Raw genomic sequence first — 19,948 nt, 5'->3', positions numbered from 1 at the left:
TGCAGCGTGGAGTTCGAATTTATTAATTCTGGCTTTGCAACGTTTTCACTTCAGGGAAGCTGTATAACGTGTGGTTGAATTAATAATATTTACTTTACAAAGTCTCACAAAGTGGAAATAGCATTTGTCCCACAGCCTTGAGTAATTAAATCCTGTACCATGAACTTACAGCAACATGCAGTGGGGTCACTAGACAGAGCCATACTCCAGAATATGGTGAGGCCTGCTCTGCATAGGAGGATCTCCAGATGTCATCTCTGTTGCCAAACATTCCCCAATACATACCATATATACTTGTGTAAAAGTCTAATTTTTTAGACTTTTTTTTAAAAAAGGTTAAATTTATGGAGTCAACTATTAAACAGATACCACAGAGTCTACTATTACACAGGGTCTGAAATCCATGCTACAGTCCAAGATATCTTATCATTAGCACAGCCCAATTGATCTCAGAATAGAGAAAAAACACAACGAATCACAGTAAGCTGAGCTGCACAGAGGGAGGTTGTCACCTGACTCTGACCTGAAATCAGCAACTTTAGCACCAAATTAGTGTGAATTGTACACCAAACACATAGTAACATGGGAAAAAAAAACTTCATTTCCTCATCTTATCATTTACTTACAGGATAATACCTTGACTCTCAAATGTTGATCTGTTATCGGTGAAGATCTAGGGTCGACCTTTATAATGAGATATGGAAAATTTCAGATCTTTTGGGGGTTGACTTTTCTACGAGATCAACTTCTACTCATTACACGGCAGTTCTCTCATCGGCTCTGGTTCTTATCAAGTTGGGCAATTAACAGTTTGCCAGCACAGGAGGCTCAGTGGTTAGCACCGCTGCCTCACAACGCCAGGGATCTGGGTGACTGTCTGCATGCAGGTTGCACATTCTCTCAGTGTCTGTGTGCATTTCCTCCCACAGTCTAAAGATGTACAGGTTAGGAGGATTGGCCATGGGAAACACAGGGTCAAGAGGATCATGTAGGGACTGGGTCTGAGTGGATTGCTCTCCAGTGAGCTGGTACAGACTTAGTGGACTGAATGGCCTGCTTCCACATTATAGGGATTCTATGATTTAATCATTAGTGCTAGCACACAAGACAAGCTTCCACATCCATGGATCCAGGTGAAAAAATTGTAAATTGTTGTAACAGTATTAAATGTGAAAGAAAAGTAATACATGAGGCTCTGTTATTAAGTGAAACCAAAAAGGATGTGGACCCAAAAAAATTGTAAATGATAAAACTTTAAATGAGTAAACTTAAAGTAACTATTCCACTGGTGCCTCATGGGTGGTCTATGAAGTAAACTATCACATCCCTGAAGAAGCTGTGACAATGCTGCTCCTTTAACAAGGTCACATTGTCCTTGGCTTTTCTTTTCCCCCAATGAGGTCGTAAAACACATGGGTTCCAAAAGGTCTGGGCTTGGAAGGGTTTTAGGTTCAGCTCGAATACAGCTAACGGATACTGCCTCAGGCAAAATGCTTTCAAGTTTAAAAAACACACTTGTACATTGGGAGTGGCCAGTTCTCCCAGCTCAGCTCTTCTCCAGTTTCCTGATGAAAGGCTTACACCCGAAACGTTGACTTTCCTGCTCCTCGGATGCTGCCTGACCTGCTGTGTGTTTCCAGCCCCACACACACTACTTTTCTCTGGTTTGGTTTGGTTTTAGCAGTAGAGTCGAAAGGTCTGCTGGACTGCAAAAAAGCAGGTCCATGTTGATCCTCCTCTCTCTCTGGCTTCTCCCCTGTCAGACTCTGGGTTTGATTTTACCTTTTGTGCCAAGGGGTGTTTATGGGGATTGTTGCCAGCATTGGGAACAGCATCATTAAGATGGGATAATCTGGTGGGTTTTCGGATAGGTCAGGCTATTCGGTACGCTGTTCTCTTTTGTTTGCGTTACATTCACTAATCTTGCAAATAAATTCTGCTTCATTTAAAACTAAGTGGTTTGACCAGCTGCATCTCTCCTGGAATATCCGCATTAAAAAACCTTGCAAAGTTAGTGTCTGGGCCACTTTCTTGAAATGTTTTGAGGGGGTCTGGCCTGGTCCATAACAAAACTAACCAACTGGAAATCAAATGAAAGAGCTTTAAACGAGTCATCAAGAAGCAGTGAAGGTGATTCCAGCTGGCTGGGTACTTGTTTCAGCCCAGTTTTAATGGCCCTGAACAAAGTTACCAAAACAAGTGTTTTCACGTGAAGGCCCAGTTTTTCATAGATGACAACAGGTGCAGGAGTAGGCCATTCTGCCCTTCGAGCCAGTACCACCATTCATTATGATCATGGCTGATCATCCTCAATCAGTATCCTGTTCCTGCCTTATCCCCATAACCCTTGAATCCACTATCCCTAAGAGCTCTATCCAACTCTTTCTTGAAAGTATCCAGAGATTTGGCCTCCACAGCCCTCTGGGGCAGAGCATTCCATACACCCACCACTCTCTGGGTGAAGAAGTTTCTCCTCAACTCTGTTCTAAGTGGCCTACCCTTTATTTTTAAACTGTGTCCTCTGGTTCGGGACTCACCCATCAGCGGAAACATGTTTCCTGCCTCCTAAGTCTCCAATCCTTTATTAATCTTCAACGTTTCAATCAGATCCCCTCCCAGCCTTCTAAACTCAAGCATGTACAAGCCCAGTCGGTCCAGTCTTTCAGTGTAAGATAGTCCCACCATTCTGGGAATTGACCTCGTGAACCTACGCTGCACTCCCTCAATAGCCAGAATGTCTTTCCTCAAATTTGGAGACCAGAACTGCACATAGTACTCCAGGTGCGGTCTCACCAGGGCCCTGTACAGCTGCAGAAGGACCTCTTTGCTTCTATGCTCAATTCCTCTTGTTATGAAGGCCAGCATGCTATTAGCTTTCTTCACTGCCTGCTGTACCTGCATGCTTGCTTTCATTGACTAATATACAAGAACACCTAGATCTCGTTGTACTGCTCCTTTAAGTAGTAATCTGCCTTCCTGTTCTTGCCACCAAAGTGATGCTTGGGTGGTGTTTCTGAATTCAGGCTTTAGTCATACACTGCTCCTGACACATGCCCAAAGACATTGAGCAATGACTGAAGAACTACACACAAAGTTATAATCCTGCCTCTGGGGCAATCAAACCACATTCAAGCTCTCTGCTTATAAAGTATTGGTCTCTCATTCAACATCATGTCATGGATGCTCTGCCTTGGCTCACTGTCAGGCTGACGCTTCACTCCGAGCAACGTCTGAGGAGTCTGAGTTATTGGTGGTTTGCCCTTTGCCTTCCCCATTCAGGAGCAGGTCCAATGTCTACCTCCGCCGCAAAGAGACTTGAACCCCATTACTGGCCTTCATCTGAACTACATGCAAACCAGCACACCAAGTGAACTCATTGGAAAGGGAACAGACTGACCTTGATGCATGGGAGGAACTGCCATGAAAGCTGTACCATTTGGTGGCACAACATGATGAACCATAACCAGGGTGGCACAATGACTCGCACTGTTGCCTGACAGCACCAGGGGCCCAGGTTTGATTCCACCCTCAGTCAACAGTCTGCGTGGAGTAAGCACATTCTCCCAGTGCTGTGTGGGTCTCCTCCCACAGTCCGAGGACATGCAGGTTAATGGATTGCCCATGTTAAATTGTCCTATAGTGCACAGGGATCTGTGGGCTAGGTGGAAATGCAGGATTACTGGGATAGGGTGGAGGGACTGGATCAGGCTGGGATGCTCTTTGTAGGGTTGGTGTGGACTCGATGGTGCACATGGCCTGCTCCCACACTACAGGGATGAGAGACAGAGGAACAAAGAGACATGGAACACATGTACCAACAGGTTCAAGAACAGCTTCTTCCCCACTGGTATTAAACTGCTGAATGCACCTCCCAAATTTCATGTTGATCTCACTCTTTGTGCATCTTGTCTGCTGCCTGTATTCCTGGCTCTGTTCTATTATTCCTATGATCTTTGTACTGCACAGAAAACAAAACTTTTCACTGTACCTAGGTACATGTGACAATAATAAATCAAATCAAACAGCCTGAAAATTCACTGGTGATACAACAGTATTATCTAACGGTGGAGGTCATAAACAAATGGACCGTATTGGCTTTATTCAGCCATTGCAGACAGACAGTGTCTCCGGCAGACAAGAAGAACTGTTGTGTCATAAACACAGGCAAATGATGAAATATGACCAGTGAATGTAACTTGTCTTTGTTTTAGTCTCTAGCTGCTCAGCAGTCAGCTCTGATCATGTTAACAGTAATCAATGTGGCAATCTAGGCTGGTGGATCCTGATAATAGCTTAAAAATGTGTTGCTGGAAAAGCGCAGCAGGTCAGGCAGCATCAAAAGAGCAGGAGAATCGACGTTTCGGGCATAAGCCCTTCTTCAGGGATCCTGATAATAACCAGTTATTATTCTTGGGACAGGGACGGCTGAAGAAAATATAATCATTTATTCCCAATCTACCACCACAAGTACCATAGACCTCACCTCCCGGCGACCATAAATGGTTGTTTGTTCGTGAAATATTGGGGGATGGGGTGAACTCCAACATCCCACGGGCTGGAAAAAAAAAAGTGAAGCTCTCCCTCTGAATGTTTCTGCCAAGAGCAAGCTGAGTGCACAGATGGCAACCGGCCTAGTAGCAGTAGGACGTTAATTAAAGCCTTTGAGGGGCCAACATTCCCACAGCAGGAAAGAGGGAGGCAAATAGGTGCATGCTGTGTATCTGCAACACATTTCCTCACAGAAGAAGCAGGGACAGAGGGTCACTGACTCATGTTTAAAAGGAGCTGAAAGGTCTCAAACAGCACATTTGTTGGCAGTTGCCGTCATTTGGAGACAATATTTGCACAGATTAATCCCTGGGCCACTATTTATTGGATGCCATTGCCGTCATGAGGATGAATGCCTCCATCTTATGGTACGTTCTTGCTCTCAGTCACCTTCCTCAGCAGAGGTCCAACCAGCCCTCACTTCAGCCGTCCAACGGTCTCCCTCCTCAATACCCAATAGCCTCCATGCACAATGTGACTTGGCTACGAACCAAGATTTCTAATAGTTTGTTAAAACAGGGGTACAGATGGGATGCGATTTCTTGATTAGTAAGTTTACAAGCTTTTAATAGGTGATCTACTTTGTCACTGGCTCAGTGTTTATTTCCACAAGGTAAAGAGGTATTGCATGCTTATATTTTGTTATTGACATTTTAAGTGCCTGGTGATTAACATTTTTATAGCTTGTTGCAGCTGCACGGTTTATAAGAAAGTTAACCAATGGTTATTACTTTCTTTTAACAGTTCCACGTTTGCCATTGGTAGAAGACCCATTGGTTCGTACAGAGGCAATGCTGAGTGAATGGGCCGTGAAGGTACTACAGATGGACATAGAATTTATGAACGGCCATTGAAGGTGGTTGGAGGGGCATAAGAGGGTCATGAAAAGACCCTTTGAAATCATACCCAGACTATAACTCAAGATGCCCCTAAAAGGAGCCAAGAGCCATGAGTCTATACAAAGCTAGATTCCATGTTAATTGAATGGGAACTTCGTGTTGCCTGGTCTTGCAATGAAGATGGCCAAGTTGGCAATGGAAACATCTCCTCAGAGGTGGGAAGCAGAAATGGAGGCAGGAATCTGGTGCTGTCCAGCATTTTTTTTTAGATTAGATTAGATTACTTATTATACAAGTAATCTATACATTTATACAAGTCCATGAAAATCCAATCCATTATCACCAATCCCATGAGTCCTAATTATACCATGGGTTCCAACCTATATGTTTATACCAGTGGGCAAGGTAAACATCTCCTTCAAAATGTAACATCTCAAGTATTTACATCACAGAATCCCTAGTGTGGAAACAGTCCATTTGGCCCAACAAGTCCAGAGTGACCCTCTGAAGAGTATCCCACCCAGGCCCACTTCCTCACCCTATTACTCCACATTTCCTCTGACTAATGCACCTAGCCCACACATCCCTGAACACTTTGGGCAATTTAGCATGGCCAATTTACCTAACCTGCACATGTCTAATCGACCATTTCCCTTAGGAGCCTTGGATCTGTCCCAGCTGGTACTTATGATTATCATATTACTGTAAGGGAGTCGGTTAGCTCAGCTAGTCAGGTGGCTCACTTACAATGTAGAGTGATGCCAACAGTGTGGGTTCACTTCCTGCATCAACGTAGGCCTGGTGGCCCTCAGGTTAAGCCCCATCGGCCATATCTCTGAGACAGCAGCCCTCTAGTCTGGTAAGACTATAATGATGACCATACTTTTTTATTGCTTTAAACCAATTAGAGGTTTACTCCAGCTCTAATACCCTTCGGGTCTGATAGATGCTTTGTTGTGCTCAGCCTTAATAGCTCACCATGGAAGTAAAGAACGACTGCAGTGCAGCAGTTAGTTATTTGATCCATTGTGTCTCTGCGTTACCCCTCTCCTTGAGGAATTTAGCAAACTTCCCCCGCCCCCAAAGCAAATGAGATTGTCATCTGATGCTCCAATCTATTGTTCAAAGCCAAGGTTGAATCTTCCTCCAAAGAAAGATTATTGCAGACCCTAACCATTTACTGCTCAAAACACACTTCTCCTCATGATATTGTTGGTTCTTTTGTCAATCCCCTTTAAATTAATCTCTCCTCTGGTTCTTGACCCTGCACTTGTGGGAATAGGTTCACGCTACCCAGTCTGTCCAGACATCTCATGATCTTAAACCTCCAGCCAATCTCCTTCTCAATCTCCTCTTCTCCAACAGTCACTGTCCCAGCTTCCTGCTCATCCCCGTTGATTCTGGAGTTCACAATCCTCTCACAGGCTTACACTGGGCAATTCTCATTATTACAGATCCATTTGCAGAGCACTTTAATATTCTTCTGATTATTCCCAGTATAATCCCTGCCCAGTTTCCTCAGATCTCCCACAGCTACTTTCCTTCACTTTGCAGAGTGACACCAGAAATAGCAGATATGCTGGAAAATGCAGTGAGGTGATAATGGGGGATAAGACCCTGAAGAACAAATCCGTCTGGTTCTTCCTAAAAATTCATATTTGTTTTGAAAAGGTACTTTCATGAAATCAAGAGTTTGAGGTCAGACCGACAGCTGTGATGGAATTTATTAGGAAGGATTAAAAGAACATTTTATTTGATTAATCAGGCTGCTTTTACAGTAACAGTAAATGCTAGAAATGGAGGGCACTGGTGTATTGGATTGTACATGTTCAGCGCATAAAATCATGGAAGTTGGTTAACCCCACTCTCTCCCACAGTGATGCTCCACATCCACGTCTCAGCAAGTGCAGTCTCACCTCAGAGAGAGGCATTCGTGGGTTTAAGCACCAATTCTTGCTGGGAGTTGCTCACTAAAGAAAAACTACGGCAGGTCTCAGAATATGGGTCACCCATGAAGTCAGAGATGAGGTGAAACACCATTTCTAAAACCAGTAGCAAATTTGTGAAATTTCTTACCACAGAAGGCTGTGTTGTTAACGCTGAGATAGACAGATTTTTGATCAGTAAAGGGAATCAAGGGTTATGAGGAATAGGCAGGAAAATGGAGAAGAGCATAATCAGATCAGCTATGATCTCACTGAATGGCACAGTATACTTGGTTGCCTGAATAGTCTACCATGGTCTTGTGGACACTCCACTGCAGTGTGGAGAGAAGGCCTACAGTATTGGAGGTGCCAACCTTCTTATGAGGCGTTAAAACGAAGATTGATCCGCCCTCTCAAGTAGATGCTAAGAGATCCCACGACACCATTTTGAAGAGGGTTGTGTCCTGGCTAATATTTATCCCACAATCAACATCACAGAAACAGAATACCTGGACAGCATCACACCCCTGACTGGGGAAGCTTGTTTGGCAAAACTTGGATGCTGTGTTTTCTATAAAAGGTAAAGTCACCAGAGTCTTACCAGATGATAAAGCTGCTCTCTCATTAGAGAGACACAGATGGTATTAACCCATATCTCAGGTGAGGGTGAGACAGAGAGTCCTTCACAGTAACCTTAGCCAGTGTGGGAATTGAACCCACACTGTTGGTATCACTGCGTATCGCAAACCTGCCATCCAGCCAACTGAGCTTGCATTTCCTATTTTACAACAGCGACCAGAAGCTTTTTAATAACACGCTTCATTGGGTATAAAGTCCTGGCTCGTGACAGATGAATGCAAAAATCCTCCTTTCCTGATGACTATCAAAGAAATTTGTAGGAAGCCTTATGGATATGAAAAGGTGGTTTTTCCTTGTTCCTTATTCTTTCTTACGATGTGGGCATCTCTAATGAGGTCAGTATTTTTGGTGCATCCCAAACAGATCTTCAACTGTGGGGCTTGCTCAGCCATTTCAGAGGGAAACTATGAGCCAGCCACGTTGCTGTGGGTCTGGAATCAAACTTCAGCCAGACTAGGTCAGGTCAAAGTATCTCCTTCCCTAACCATAAAAGTGAAGCAGATGGGTTTTTACAACAGTGGTAGTTTCATTGTCAGCATCACGGAGTACAGTTTTATAATCCAAGCTTATTAACTGAATTTAAAATGCAATCAGATACAGGGGTTGGGTTTGAACTCACGTCCCTAAAGCACTAACCTGACTATCTCGACTATGTGCATGGTGGCATTATCACTACTGCACCATCCCCTTCTAAAATTGCAGGATTTTTTTCAAAGGTTTTAGAAATTGGCTCTCTTTAACTGTCATGAGGTACATCATCAAACTGACCTAGTTTAAAAGGCAATAAAAGGACAGAATATAGCACTTGGAACGGGCAAAGGCAGGCAGAACTTTATCACTTCAGGAGGTCGTTATCAGAGAAGGAGCTGCTGTTGGTGATTCACTGAAGTGATGGGAATATGCAGATGGTCCTGCATCATCACATTAACCATCTGGGCTGTGACTCAAACAGCTCATGTTTTTCTGAGGTGCTGAGTCAGGTAACAAAGGTTAACTCGACCAGCAGATGCGTTCAAAAGCGGACTCATTATCTGATGAGCAAGGATGGAACTGCAAAGATGCCCAGGGTGTTTCAGCAGTGCAGGGTTTGAGAGATTGAAAGGTTTATAAAAATGCACACCGGGCAACATCCAGCGCACAGCCTACTGAAAAGAGACTGAATCAGGTGCTCCCCACAGAAGGCAATATCTGTTAAGGGATAGATAACTCTAGTTGAATTAATTGTATTTCATCCCAATTTTCAGAAACGTCATATTATAAAGGCAGCTCACCCAACTCCAGCAACATCTGTTAAGAATGAAGCAGAGCTAGTGTCCCAAACCCAATATCTCTCTTCCAATAAGAATCATATTGGATTCAGAACCTTAAACACTTTCTCATCTTACCAATACCACCTGGACCGTGGAGCTTTTCCAGCACTTTGTTTAATTATATCAGAGCCAAAGAAACCCAAACATATAAATAGAAAGCAGCAGTGCAACGCCCAGAGGCTCACTGAAGAGGTTACCTAGTATAATGACAAAACGTCTGGAAGTGAACCTTCCAGCTCAGCGAGCAAACCTACATCCAGAACCTCAACCTGAGCTACAAACCTTCTCAAAACTCGCTATATCAGAGGTCCAGCCTCTGCAGTATTTTGAGGAAGGGTCACTTGCCCCAAAGAGTTAACTCTAATTCTCTCCACAGATGCTGCCAGACCTGCTGAGCTTTTCCAGCAATTTCTATTTTTGCCTCCGCAGTATTTTTCTTTTACTAAGCAAAGCAATGAGAGTGCCTTCTCATCCAGCAGAAAGCAGACTGTAAGCATGTTTCAGAGTCAGCACAACAGCAAACTAAATGACAGTTAAGATATTGTTAGACTATCTCTAGTACAATTCAGTTGGTGATATTCAAAAAAAATTACACTGAACCAAACTAGCAACAGCAAGAACTTGTTTCTGTGAAATAATGAGAAGCTCATACCAAGTGCAGTTGCATTATGAATCACAGTCAGCGTGTCTTTAAGCGATGGACTCATGACCTCATCAACCGTATCATAGTCCAGCTTCCCTCCGATCACCTGAAGCAAGTCACTACCGGAAGCTTGCTGCTCTGTTGCAATCGTATAGCTTAATATTAGCCCAGACACACTATGCCTGAGGAACATAATGTTTGTACATAGTTGGTTGTAAATATCTGTTGGATTCTTCAATACCATTACAGTGGAACCCAGTTTCTTACATTACAGGAAACGACAGAAGCATTACCTCACAGGGGTAAAACACCTCGTTGGAAGCAAACTCATACCAAAAGTTGATAAGGAATATCAAATAATTCCCCAAAGGCCAGTTGCCTATCAACAACCTCCCATTATTCACACAAACTGTCCTTCAGTACTGCCTCATTCAGATTCAGATGTTCGTGTGTCAGTATCTCTGATACTCCCCCTTCTTATATATCAGCCAGGGCCCCCTGATTGGACCAGATTAACAGCCCCAAATAGGGAAACCATATTCTATGAGTGCCAACTGGCTGACCTTGTTACAATCACTACAGAAATCACAAGTAGTGGTGCATGTGACTGCACACAAACCTTACTCAATATTATATAATTCCTACATTATAATGAATTTGCCAATGAAATATAATCTGTTCCTGAAATCCAATATGCTCAAGATTCTGAAAGTGCTTCAGTACTTGTAATATACAATTTTCGTTGCAGAAAAACCCCTTCGATAACAAATATCGACTGAGCTTATTTCCAAAATTGGGTTACGGATTTCCAACAATAAACTGAACTAAAACGCAAAGAAAAGCACTCGCGAGAGCTAACTCCTACCTCAGTCGTTCTTGTTCCTTCTTCCGGAGATCAAAATCCCGCTGGACAACCTGTAGCACATGTTCAGCTTCATCATCTGTCAATCCAGACAAGTCAAGGTTTTTTCCCATGCTTAATACCTTGTTCCAAGATGTGCTTCAATCACCAGAAAGAATACCTAAAGCAGAAGAAAAGGGTCTGAACACATTAGGATATCCAAGTAGTTTGATCTATCCTTACACAAGGCTGGAGGAAAGTGAAGACTGCAGATGCTGGAGCTCAGTCGAAAATGTGGTGTTAGAAAAGTACAGCAGGTCAGGCAGCATCCGAGGAGCAGGAATCCTGATGAAAGACTTATGCCCAATCGTCAATTCTTCTGTGAGACAAGACTGGCACACATCAGGGGTCAGGGTCCCCTTTGTGAACAATCTGTGGTTGTTCAAAACGAAGTATTAATAATTTCTGGAAAGTTAAATCAATTTGATTTTACAACCTTCTGAGCTCATCAAAAGTTTCAGATTATGATCATTGCCCCAATTTCTTTCCAGATATTAGACGTTGTTGTGGTAATGCTGCTGCTACTTACACCTCTTCTGCGCATCTGTTGTTGCCCTATGAGTGTCTCTGTTTCACCATGCACTATCAACCTTTGGCCATTTAATCTCACCTGCTCTCCAGCAGACATGCCTCTCCCCTTTTGTTCTCCCCACCATCCCCCAATGTATTTTAGTTAAAACCTGTTACGTAGATTCCAGGGTTGGCCACGTGACCCTTCAGACCTCCTCCACCATTCAATAAGATCATGGCTGATCTGGTCATGGTTTTATCTCCTCTCGACTCTTGTCTGTCAAAAACGTGTCTAGTTCAGCCTCAACTTCAGTGAGCTGACCTCATCTTTCTGAGGAAAAGAATTCCACAGACCAATGAACACCTAGAAAAAGAAATTCTCCTCATCTCCATTTTAAAAGGAAGGATTCTTCTTTCAATCTGTGCCCCCAATTTTAGCCTTAAATACAAGAGGCGACTTCTGATGAAGAATTGCCAGACTAAAAACTTTAACTTTGCTTTCGTCCTACAGATGCTGCCAGACCTGCCGAGTTTCTCCAGCGCTTTCTGTTTTCATTTCAGATCTCCAGCATCCTCAGTTATTTGTTTCATGAAATGGAATGAGTCAGGGAAAACCACCTCTGAACCACTTCTCATGCGATTATATCCTTTCCCAAATAAAGGAGACCAAAAATTGTACACAGTCCTGCAGTTTTGGTCACCTTGCTAGAGGAAGGATGTTATTAAACTGGAAAGAGTGCAGAGGAAATTTACTTGAGTGTTGCCAGGACTCAATGGTCTGACTTATAGGGAGGGGTTTGGACAAGCTAGGACCTTTTTCTTTAGAGCATAGGAGACTGAGGGAGGATCTTATAGAAGTGTATTAGACCATAAGAGGCATGGATAGGGTGAATGCACTCAGTCTTTTTCCCCAGGGTTGGGTGGTATGTAAATGGAATGAGCTGCCAGCAGAAGTGGTTGAGGTGGGTACATTAACGACAATTAAAAAGGCATTTGGACAAATACATGGATAGGAAACATTTAGAAGGATATGGGCCAAGTGCAGGTAAATGGGGTTAGCATGGATGGACACTTTGTTCAGTGTGGACCAGTTTGGGCAGAAGGGCCTGTCTCCGTGCTGTAGGACTCTATGACTCTGTATGGTCTCAGCTGCGCAGCTGCAGTAAAACCTCCCTTCTTTAACATTGTATTCCACTCGCAATAAGTGCCAAGGTTCCATTCGCTTTGAGTCCCTTGCTATACCTGTAAAGTAACATTGTAATCCTTTGTGGGTACGGGAGTCTGCAATCCCTTGCCGTTTAACATATTGTGCTGCTTTTCAATTCTTCCCATCAAAGTTTACATTTTCCCCTATTAAATTCCATCTGCTAAATGTTTGCCCACTCACTTTAGCTATCTATATCCTTTTACAGATTCTCCACCTGCTCTCAACTCTGCCTTACTTTCCTACACAACTTAGCTTCATCTGGAAACTAAACTACCATCCTTCAAGTCATTGATATGTACATATTAACACTCCAGTACTAATCCCTGTGGCACTTCACTAGTTACAAACGAAAAATGATCCATTTATCTGTACATTCTGCTTCTTGGGTAATAAGATAACCAATCCTTCATCTGCGTTAATACATTAAATCTGACAGCATGAGCGATTATTTTCTGCAGCAAAGTTTGGTATGGCATCTTATCAGATTCCTTTTGGAAAATCAAGTACACCATACCTTCAAGTTCCAGTTCTGAAGAAAAAACCTCAAAGTTCCAGTACTTTCTGTTTATTCTCAATTAGTCAGATTTGCATTGCAAGATTAAATCGCAGGATTTAATAAAATGCGTCTATTCTTTGAATTTTTACAAAGGGAAAGATATAGAAGGGGTAGTTGGAGAGAAACAATGCATTGCTCCACGGTTTAGTTCTTTCATGTTCACGACAAATAGCACTCAATAGGTTCTCCAGGATTAGAATGAAATGTAAGAGGTACTTACAACATGTATTTGCCGCCCCAATGATTTTATGGTTCCTTTTAAAAAAAAATCCTAACATTGAGTTACTTCAAAAAAAATCTCATGATGGTGCAACTTTGAAAATTGATGTTTGATAATCTTTTGAAGTGACTGTACTTCAGCTAGCAACACATGGTGCTGACAAATTTCCATTCCACAGCCCAGAAAAGGAAGGAATTGGTCAAGACTGCAAGCTCAACTTGCAGGCTTTATACAATTGGGAAGAAATGGGTTAGGGTTAAGAGTTTCTGGTTTGTGGGTGCTAGATTTTATTGTTGAGGCAGGCTATGTTCCCCTACACAGTGGCCAGCCAAGTTATCTCCGGGATTGTCCATTCCTAGCCCAACCGCAGGTGATGGGGAGAGGTTGGCAAGGTTAACTGCCTGGAGGGGGGAAGCCAGCCTTGGGCCAAGGGACCAGCACCCTGACCTGGCTTACAGACCTTCCCATGACAGTGGCCAAGGTATGCTGAAGCCCTCTACTGCAGTCACGGGCTCCTCTGAAGCTCGAAGACATCTGAATGGGCTCAGGGCTCTGACAACTCACTTTCAAATTTATTCATGGGATGTGGGCATCGCTGGCTGAGTCAGCATTTATAGAAAAAGGATGATGGCAAGCTGCCTCCCTATACCAGAGCTGTCCTTGGGGTGTCTGAAGTGACATTCAGAATTTGACAGGGAGCCTATCGCCATGTCAATCCAGGGGCAAACTCTGCAGAAATCCCAAAAAGTAACCATTTTCCACTAGGGATAGTTTTGGGACTCAAACAGATCCAATGTCTCTTTCCAATCCCTAAAGCAAAAATGCAACAGCATACTGTAAAACTCCTTATTAATAACAAAAAAAAACTTTAGATGTAGAAACTATCTTATTATGAAAATGTGAGATATGACTTCAGTTTTCATCCCAATATTCAAAATGAAGAATAAGATAAAATCATTGCAATTTTCATCGCTTTCCTTTACTGGTCAGAGTATTGAGTACAGGAGTTGGGAGGTCATGTTGCAGCTGTACAAGACATTGGTAAAGCCACTGTTGGAATATTGCATGCAATTCCGGTCTCCTTATCGGAAATATATTGTGAAACTTGAAAGGGTTCCAAAAAGATTTACAAGGATGTTGCCAGGGTTAGAGGATTTGAGCTATGGGGAGAGGCTGAACAGGCTGGGGCTGTTTTACGTGGAGCGTCGGAGGCAGAGGGGTGACCTTATAGAGGTTTACAGAATCATGAGAGGCATGGATAGGATAAATAGACAAAGTCTTTTCCCTGGGGTGGGGGAGTCCAAAACTAGAGGGCATAGGTTTAGGGGGAGAGGGGCAACATTTAAAAGGGACCTAAGGGGCAACTTTTTCACGCAGATGGTGGTGCGTGTATGGAATGAGCTGCCAGAGGAAGTGGTGGAGGCTGGTACAATTGCAACATTTAAAAGGCATCTGGATAGGTACATGAATAGGAAGGGTTGAGAGGGATATGGGCCAAGTGCTGGCAGGTGGGACTAGGTTAGGTTAGGATATAACGGAAATGTTGGATGGAAGGGTCTGTTTTCGTGCTGTACATCTCTAGGACTTGGTTCATTTCCAAATGATTGACAATGGACTGCTAATACAGATATGTGCAGGGTGGAGAAAGTCTACGTACTCCAGATTGAGCACATATCCGACCATCGAACATGACACATCACATTCTTAATATTGCTATCAACCATCATCTTTATTTATGATTTTCCCCTAGTTTTTCTTATTAGGTATTATGTAATTTCATCTTCAGTTAAAGAATTTAAATTTTTCTCAATCAGTATTGTTAACCTGACAGCTGAACTTGCAACTTAAAGAAATAGCTATTTCAGAGTAATGTTGTGCATGCAGTCTTTAGTTGATGAACGAATCGGTTTATTGTTGGCCATCACCTTGGGAGGTTTGGCTAACCCAATATCATGAAAAATACTCCAAATGTCATAGATAGAGACTGTGCATGTTAGAGTGGAACTATGAGGATTTAGTAGTTTGAGTCATCAAAACAGAAAATTAAAATTATTTCAGTGGACATTCTTCAATCAAACAGATAAATGAGACATACAGACTTGTTACTGATTTATTGTGATGCTCTCATTAAAATAGATAGAGTTAAACATTCATCTTGGACAGTAATTCAAAACACAGTCAATTTGGCATGTACTGACTTTATTATGAGGCTATCTGGAAACTGTATCAACAAAAGCAGACTAAACTGATGGCCTCATTATGAATGCTTGACTGTGGGCCAAGAGTGGCTATGTTGGATTGCACTTATAAAACGACAGGTGGACAGACCCGGTGAAAACCTGGGTAACTGTGCCAATTTGAAAGCCATTGTTGGAAGGCTTTCACAAATTGAGCAGGGACATGACAGACTGCTGTCAATATAGTTAATGCAAATAAATATAATAATTGGTATGACTAAATACAGACCTAAATCATTCTGCTATTCATATAGTATTCACATTAGTGGAACTAAAGTGTACTCTAATGCAGCCCCATCATGTGTTTCTGTGAATCTGAATAACTGTATTCAATAAAATCAATGGCTAATACACATCAATTATTGCAATTAATTTCACAGCCTGTTACACCATCAAAATTATGGCTTGGGTATTAAACATTATGCCACTCAAGTGAACAAATATATTTTAGAGCTGGGTACAGTCTGCCTGATTCAGTTGGTAAGTGGTATTTGTAGGTTCTGCAGACTAGAACCATCTTAAGCTATTTGGAGTTAGCTTATGTCAGTTGGGCATTGCTTGCTGGTTAAACTGCACTCCTGCTCCTGAATTTCCAACTGGGGACAATGTAAATATTCATACACTATGTAGGAAGCAGCTTTCTAACCTTGAAATATGGGAAGAATGAAAAAGATTCACATTTATAAAACACCTTGCACCACCAAAGCATTTTACAGTCAAAGAAGTACTTTTTGAAGTTAGTCACTACTGTAAATTAGGAAATTTAGCAGCCAATGTGCACAGCAAGCTCCCACAAGCTGCAATATGGTAATAACTGAGTCATGTGTTTAAGTCATGCGGATGCTGGATAAACATTGGCTAGGACACCAGGGGTAACAAGCCTACTTTTGTTTGAAGTAATAGCATATGATTTTTCAGGTCCCCTGAGAGAGCAGACAGAGCTCTTATCCACAAGACACCATCTCTGATACCACAGCACAGTCTCGACACCTCATTGGTAGTGTCAGCCTTGTTTACTGTGCTCAAGTCTTGGATTGGAACTTAAACCCACAACCTCAGAGCCAACAGCACTATAACACTGAGCCTCAGTCATATTCACCACTGACTCATGACTAATGGCCACTTGGTTGATGTGCTGAGAGAAAAGTCAACATCTGCAGTGCCAATCCCAACAGGAAAGTCAATCCATTTGGAAAGGAGGTTAACAATAAGTGAGTAAGAAAATCATGCCTTCGACAAAGTGGTATAGATCTTGAAATCAATGAACTAGGGTCTGTATTCAAATCAAAGTAAGATTAGTGATCTAAATTCTCCTCTTCCAACCAATGTTTGCAAGTTCTTAGAGTCAGCTGAGAATATGAAACCTCCTCCCAATTTCTAACAATAGTTTGTGAAGGTGAAGCACATGGAGACTGGATTAAGGTCAAAAAAAAACCAAATCACAGTCTCCATTGGAGGTTTCACAATGTAGTGGATGGGATACCTGCCTCAGAGCACAGGCTCTAACCCCACTCCTGAACTTGACAGCAAAGGCAGGCCAAGGAGAAAGTGAGGACTGCAAATGCTGGAGATCAGAGTCGAGAGTGTGTGGTGCTGGAAAAGCACAGCAGGTCAGCCAGCATCCGAGAAGGAGAACTGATGTTTTGGGCAGGAGCCCTTCATCAGGAAAAGGAAGGCCTGTTCATGACACAGTCAAACAGGCTGATTGTCAGCCTCCAAGTCTTCTCAACACACACTAACAACGGAGAGAAGGGCTTATGATTAGATTACTTTACAGTGTGGAAACAGGCCCTTCGGCCCAACAAGTCCACACCGACCCGCCGAAGCGTAACCCACCCATACCCCTACATTTACCCCTTACCTAACACTACGGGCAATTTAGCATGGCCAATTCACCTGACCTGCACATCTTTGGACTGTGGGAGGAAACCGGAGCACCCGGAGGAAACCCACGCAGACACGGGGAGAACGTGCAAACTCCACACAGTCAGTCGCCTGAGGCGGGAATTGAAACCGGGTCTCTGGCGCTGCGAGGCAGCAGTGCTAACCACTGTGCCACCGTGCCACCCAAACGTCCGAAACGTCAATTCTCCTGTTCCTTGGATGCTGCCTGACCTGCTGCGCTTTTCCAGCAACACATTTTCAGCTCTGATCTCCAGCATCTGCACGCCTCACTTTCTCCTAACAACGGAGTGTCCTGCTGAGAAATATGTTGGAAAGAAAACTGCTCTATTTTCCCTAATCCAACTATTCATTGCTCGAAAATACAACATCCATGTAAAATGGATGCTACAGCAATTCGGACTCTGAGAGTTAAGTCTAGTGTAACACCACCATCATCATGGAAATGAGCGAGGTTACTTAATGGCTCAGACAACCACGTACACCTGCCTATATCACCATGAATGAAGACCAGAGAACAAAGTGACTTAATTTTGGATGGACTAAGAAATGACATTTAAAAGGTCAAAGGCCAGTTGAAAAAAAGGTAACTCCAGACTATTGGCCACATGAAATTACAAATATGTCACAGAGACCAGAGGTCAAACTGGTAAAATAACACCTGCCATCAGCTAGTAAGCTACATTTAATTTTTACAAGGTAGTTATAAAATAAAATCTATTACTCCAACAAAAACCTTACTGTATCCTTTCCTACAGGAATTGGCCATGCTAAACTGCAGGTAGTGTTAGGTGTCAGGGGGGGAATGGGTCTGGGTGGGTTGTTCTCAGAGGGTCAGTGTGGACTAGTTGGGCCGAAGGGCGTGTTTCCACACTGTAGGGAATCTAATCTAACCTAATCTAATCTAACCTAATCTAATCTCTCAAATACTGATTCGGTAATGCAATTGTCTTCCATACTGTACTAGCATAGAAGTACTTTTAAAGAACACAGCAAAACAGTTTCACCATTTTTATGCCACTTGTTAGCTCAAGCTTCAGAATTGCCCAATGCGTACTGCAGATCATCTATCACTACTTCATTATTGGAAGACCTGCCGAGTTTCTCCAAGGATTTACAGCATCCATAGCACTTTGCTTTTACTTTATCATAAATGTGACAATTTTGTACATTGAGTCAAAATTGTCATGGCTTTAACTACTCAGTATTTGCCAGCAACAGTGAGGACGCCGCAGGAGGTTGTGAAAGGCTCAACGGTGTGATGGAGAATATGTGCAAATTCATGCTAACTACCTTGACAGCTGGACACAGCATGCCCCTGGTAAGCAGCCCCTGACAGCAATACTTTTAAGCATCATTGGTGACCTCTGGGTCTAGGATGGGATGTTGGTGACGTCATCAGCTTTCCATCAGGGCTCCCTCTGCAGAGTTCACCAGTGACCCGTTGGCATTTCCAAGGGCTGGGTCTGGGTACAGCAATACATTTGGTGGACAGATATCTCATATTCCCAAGAAGATGGAGTCTAACTCTGCCACTGACAGACAGGAGCAGAATGAAATTCTTCTGTCCTCTTCCTTTCCAGCCAAGCAAAGGGAGTACCTTGGTGCGGACCGACTGACAAGAAGAAGAAAGTCTCTCTCATCCTTGTGGATTATTACTTCTGTTGGATTGAGGTCCAGAAGCTAGCTGCTCACCTCTGAGGCCAATAAAACCTCTCAGAAGGAATACTGTCCATTCCTGGATATTGTCTTCTATGGTCAAAAAGTGTGGTGCTGGAAAAGCACAGCCGGTCAGGCATTCCTGATGAAGGGCTTATGTTCAAACGGTCGACTCTCCTGTTCCTTGGATGCTGCCTGACCGGCTGTGCTTTTCCAGCATCTGCAGCCCTCACTTTCTCACCATTGTCTTCTATGGCAATCGACCCCACTTCACCACTGAGTGTTTGTAATCTTTACCAGCCTCATATGGATTTGACCACAGCACAAATCAACCAAGCTACCCTCAGGCTAATAGTGAATTCGATGGACAGACACCATTAAAGATCTCCTGAGAAAGAATAAGGATTTTATTTAGTTGTACTTAAATACTCTACACCCTGAAAAGTACAGTTTACCACACCATCAATTGATAGACCACAGGCTGTGAACCTAAACTCCCTGCCTTTTCCAGACACTTGGAGTGATAAGTGGGCGGCATGGTGGCTCAGTGGTTAGCACTACTGCCTCTCAGCACCAGGGACCCAGGTTCAATTCCCACCTTGGGTGACTCTCTATGTGGAGTCTGCACATTCTCCCAGCGTCTGCGTGGGTTTCCTCCGGATACTCCAGTTTCCTCCCACAATCCAAAGAGGCACAGGTCAGGTGAATTGGCCATGCTAAATTGCCCATGGTGATAGGTGCATTAGTCATGGGTAAATATAGGGTAGGGGAATGGATCTAGGTGGGTTACCCTTTGGAGGGTCAGTTGGACTTGTGTGCGTGAGAGCGAGTGTGTGTGAGAGAGAGTGAGAC

General features: G+C 43.2%; 1 protein-coding gene across 4 annotated transcripts in view; it reads right to left on the bottom strand.

The window, feature by feature from the left end:
- Nucleotides 1–19,948, bottom strand: part of LOC122564519 (rab effector MyRIP-like) — a 380,608-nt gene that overhangs the window by 341,581 nt on the left and 19,079 nt on the right. For all 4 annotated transcript variants that reach the window (XM_043719525.1, XM_043719523.1, XM_043719524.1 and 1 more), the window contains exon 2: nt 10,770–10,926. In XM_043719525.1, coding sequence (XP_043575460.1) covers nt 10,770–10,879 — 110 coding nt within the window. In that variant the 5' untranslated portion in view covers nt 10,880–10,926. The remainder of the gene's footprint in view (nt 1–10,769; nt 10,927–19,948) is intronic.

This window comes from Chiloscyllium plagiosum, chromosome 29, assembly GCF_004010195.1.
Source record: "Chiloscyllium plagiosum isolate BGI_BamShark_2017 chromosome 29, ASM401019v2, whole genome shotgun sequence".
NCBI classification, from domain to species: Eukaryota; Metazoa; Chordata; class Chondrichthyes; order Orectolobiformes; family Hemiscylliidae; genus Chiloscyllium; species Chiloscyllium plagiosum.
The sequence above is the reverse complement of the archived record's forward strand: the minus strand, read 5'-3'. Positions and strand labels throughout refer to the sequence as shown.